At 60.6% G+C, this 3,747-nt stretch overlaps 1 protein-coding gene across 1 annotated transcript in view; it reads right to left on the minus strand.

Annotated features, from left to right (window-relative positions):
- Positions 1-136: 136 nt before the first annotated feature.
- Positions 137-3,747, minus strand: part of EIF3G (eukaryotic translation initiation factor 3 subunit G) — a 4,437-nt gene continuing 826 nt past the window's right edge. The window contains exons 3-11 of the mRNA XM_007460650.1: positions 3,643-3,726; positions 3,443-3,531; positions 3,233-3,292; positions 2,141-2,245; positions 1,862-2,051; positions 1,025-1,132; positions 783-919; positions 590-696; positions 137-241 (exon numbers count right to left, since the gene is read on the minus strand). Of these exons, the coding sequence (XP_007460712.1) occupies positions 226-241; positions 590-696; positions 783-919; positions 1,025-1,132; positions 1,862-2,051; positions 2,141-2,245; positions 3,233-3,292; positions 3,443-3,531; positions 3,643-3,726 (896 nt within the window). The 3' untranslated portion in view covers positions 137-225. The remainder of the gene's footprint in view (positions 242-589; positions 697-782; positions 920-1,024; positions 1,133-1,861; positions 2,052-2,140; positions 2,246-3,232; positions 3,293-3,442; positions 3,532-3,642; positions 3,727-3,747) is intronic.

The raw sequence follows: 3,747 nt of genomic DNA on the forward strand, positions 1-3,747 counted from the left end.
CCTGCAGCAGTAACCCCAGGCAGGGCCAGGGAGCAAACCCACAACAGGGGGGCAAGGGGGGAGGGGGCCCGGCCCCGCCCACCACAGTGTGAGTGACATCTGCGAATAAATGGAACAGCACAGGGTGATGGAGATCTTTTATTGCCCTCGGAGCCCCCTGCTTCCGGAGGCTGCCCTCTGTCGCTGAAGGATCCCGGGGCTGGGGGCTGAGCAGCAGCAGCCGGCTTAGTTGGTTGATGGCCTAGAGAGGGAAACACGAGGTGGCTGAGGGTGGGAAGTATGGGGGCTTCCGACCCCTAAGGGAATCCCAAGAGCACACCCTACACCCACACCACAGGGAACTCAACGGTGATGAGGGGGCCAGGGCAGGACGAGACTGGGTGGCGGCGCAGAGCACGCGACGAGCCAGGACGGCGGGAAGGCCCCGCCGCGCATGGGCTGTGCGCCCCTCCGCGAGAGGAGGAGGACAGTAAATGACCTGCGCCCCAGGACAGCCTCTGTGGCTGTTAACCTGGCCTGGGGCCTGCGGTCAGCCCGAGCGTCTGTGGGCCGCGACACCGTGGGGGGTGGGGGAAGGCAGGGGTCTCACTTGGCCCACTCGACGTTGAGGATGAGGTGGTCGTAGCCGAAGCCGGACACCCCGGCAATGGCGCGAGCGGCGTCCTCACGGCGGTGGAAGCTGATGAAGGCAAAGCCCTGGGGGAGGGGGTGGGGTCAGGGATGCTCAAGGCACAACTGGGACGGACGGAGGACCCCTCCTCGCCCCCTGGCCGCCAGCCCACCTTGGACTGGCCGGTGGTCTTGTCCTTTGCCAGGTAGATGCGGGAGATGGAGCCGAAGGGCCGGAAGAGCTCCTGCAGGTCGGTCTCACGAGTGTCCTCGGACAGGTTGGTGACGCGGATGGTGGCATTGTCGTCGGCTGGGCGGGCAAGGAGAGGCATCTGTAAGGAGCCGGCCCCGCCCGCGGGATAATCACAGGGTGCAGGGAGGTGCCCGCCCAGTGCCAGGGTGCTCGCCACCTCACCTCTGCGGTTGGGCTGCATGGATTCCCCGCGGCGGCTGGCTCCATCCCGCAGGCTCGGAGGCACATACTTCCCCGTCTTGTTCTGAGTGGCCTGCACAGGCTCCAGCTCTGGAGACCAAAAGCAAGGCCCAGTCAGGCCTCCCCGGCACAGACCTGCCCCAGGATGCTGGCGGCTCCAGCCACGGCCCCGCCCAAGCACCATCTGTCAAACCACAGGTGATCGGTTGATTCCTTCAAGGCCTCGTGGTCACAACGACTTAAAGGTCACATGCAGGAAGCTGACACCACCTCAACACCCTGCCAGTAACACAGGAAGAGCGAGAGAACCCACAGGGGTTGACAGCAATGTCCAGCCTCACAACACATGGGAAGACAGGTACACAGGGTTAGGGACAGCCCCCAGGTACCTGCCCCCGGGCAGGTGACAAGTGGCTGCTCACCTGGGTGAGTCTGCTCCTTGCTGTGGGTGTGCAAACACAGCGCACTCAAGTCAGGAAACTCACAGACACATCCGGGGAACAACCGTCTCCCCACCACTCACGGTGTATGTAGTCACACACACGGCCATGCCCACGAGCGGCTCTCACGGCCCCCAGTGAGGAGAGTCAGGTGACGTCACCAGCAGTCAGAGCACCCACCTGCCAGTCTCTCTCACACAAACAAACGTGGCCTGTGGTCACAGCCTTGCAGTGCGGACGCTGTTGTGTGGGAGACGACAGCCCCAGCAGTGGCAGTCCCATTCAGACGCCAGGTGACGACCCACGACTCTCCCAGAGGCGCACACAATCCCCGTCCTCCACCCCACAGCCTGCCAGCCGCATCCCCAGGCCCTGGCACCTCCGGGCAGCTTCTCCTTCTCGCCAGTGGACAGGCCCAGCTGCTCGGCCAGCTCCTTCTGCATGGGCCCCAGCGTGTCCTTGTAGGGGCAGCGGGTGGTCCAGTGGTCGCCCTTGCAGATTCGGCAGGACACGATCTTCTGGCCCTTGAGCTTGTTCATCGGGTCCTCCTCTTCCTGGCAGTTCAGATCCTGGTGGGGCAAGTCGGAGCAGCTCAGACTGGGCTGGCACAACCCCGACACCACCACCACCCTGGCCACCAGCCTCCTGGCCCACTTACCTCTTTGCTGGTGATGAATGTCATGGATACATCATCGCTGACTGTGGTAGTGGCCACATTGGGCCCTGGTGGGTCAAACTCTGAGTTCCCAAACTTCTTCCAGTTCTGAACTCAGGGCGGGATAGGGGACAGGTTAGGGCAAGGACAAATGCGACCCCCTCCACTGGCACCCTAGACTTACAAGCGCCATCTCCAGGTGTCTGGGCCTTGAACCCCACTCACCACCCTCCCCAAATGCTCCTCAAAGCAGTGGTGATGACAGTTCCTGTTCCCTGAGTGCCTGCCAGGCCCTAGCTTCACACCAGCTCCAGGAGGCAAGGGCAGCTCTCAGCCCCATGTTCCAGATGAGAGAACTGAGGCTCGGGGGGAAACAGCTCCACAGCCAACAGCTCCTGGTGGGGGCCGTGCAGGTAGCAGACCAGCTCCCACCATGGAGTGATGCTCAGGGGTGTGCAGGGTCACCCAGACTTCCAGGGGCCTTGAGCTAATTAAACAACCTGAACCTCAACTTCCTCCCCTATAAAAAAAGGGACCACAATGCTCCCCACACCTCCCCGGAACGCTACGGGGACTGAATGAGAAAATACTTCCTGCAAAGCACCTGGGTCTAACACAGAGAAAGTACGCAGGGAATTGTGCCAAATGTACTTATTGCTATCACTTCTTCTGCTGTGACAGCCACCTGAGGGGAAGGCTTGGCTCTGTTCCTCCTGGTGGACAACCCAAGAGGAGTAAGAATCAAGCCCACCCACTGCTGCACCTGCTGGAATTTTCAGGGCCCCCACAGACTGCAAACAGGCCTCAGTTCTGCTCCAGTAAAACAAGTACAAACAGTTAAACCCCACTTCTAAAAATAAAGGTACCGGGGAAAAGGATTCCCATTTTTCTCTGAGTCAGCCCTGGAGACGCCCCCAAGACAGGGGGAGAAAGGTCTTACCTTCCTCCCCCTTCTTCTTTTTTTTAAATTCTTTTCTATTTTTGGCCGCACTACGCGGCATGTGGGCTCTCAGTTCCCCGACCGGGGATCGAAGCCGTGCGTCCTGCAGTGGACGTGCAGAGCCCTAACCACTGGACCACCAGGGAAGTCCTTACCTTCCTCCTTGCCACAGCCTTTGAGGCCTTCCGGGTCTCAATTCTGAAGGTGCGAACAATCTGTAGACAGAAGGGGAGACGTGTGGGCTTCCAGCTCCTCAAGGTTCCTGGGGCCAGGGGATCTTCCTCATCAATGCACCCAACACACATCATTCTCTCCTTGTCCAAGTGCCCCCAGGCAAAGGGCACCCACCTCTTCCCCAGCCTCACCTTGAACTTCTTGCCATCCTCATCTATCTTGTACTCGGTCAGTGTCTTGATGTTTCCATTGATGACCTCCTTGGGAGACGGCAGTGGAGCTGCGAGAGGGGAAGACACAAGAGGAGCTGAGCCCTGGGGAATGGGGACCAGGCAGGAAGGCGGCTGGGGAGAAGAGGCAGCCCAGGGATGGAGAGGAGTCTGTCACTCACCTCCCGGCAACAGTTCAGGCTCTGGGCTGCTATCCCCGGTGGCCAGAGGGATCCCCTTGAGGAGCTCGCTGGTGACACATTTGTCTGTGAAAGGGAGTGTAGGGA

The sequence above is a fragment of the Lipotes vexillifer genome, unplaced genomic scaffold (genome assembly GCF_000442215.2).
Source record: "Lipotes vexillifer unplaced genomic scaffold, Lipotes_vexillifer_v1.1 scaffold1011, whole genome shotgun sequence".
NCBI lineage: Eukaryota > Metazoa > Chordata > Mammalia > Artiodactyla > Lipotidae > Lipotes > Lipotes vexillifer.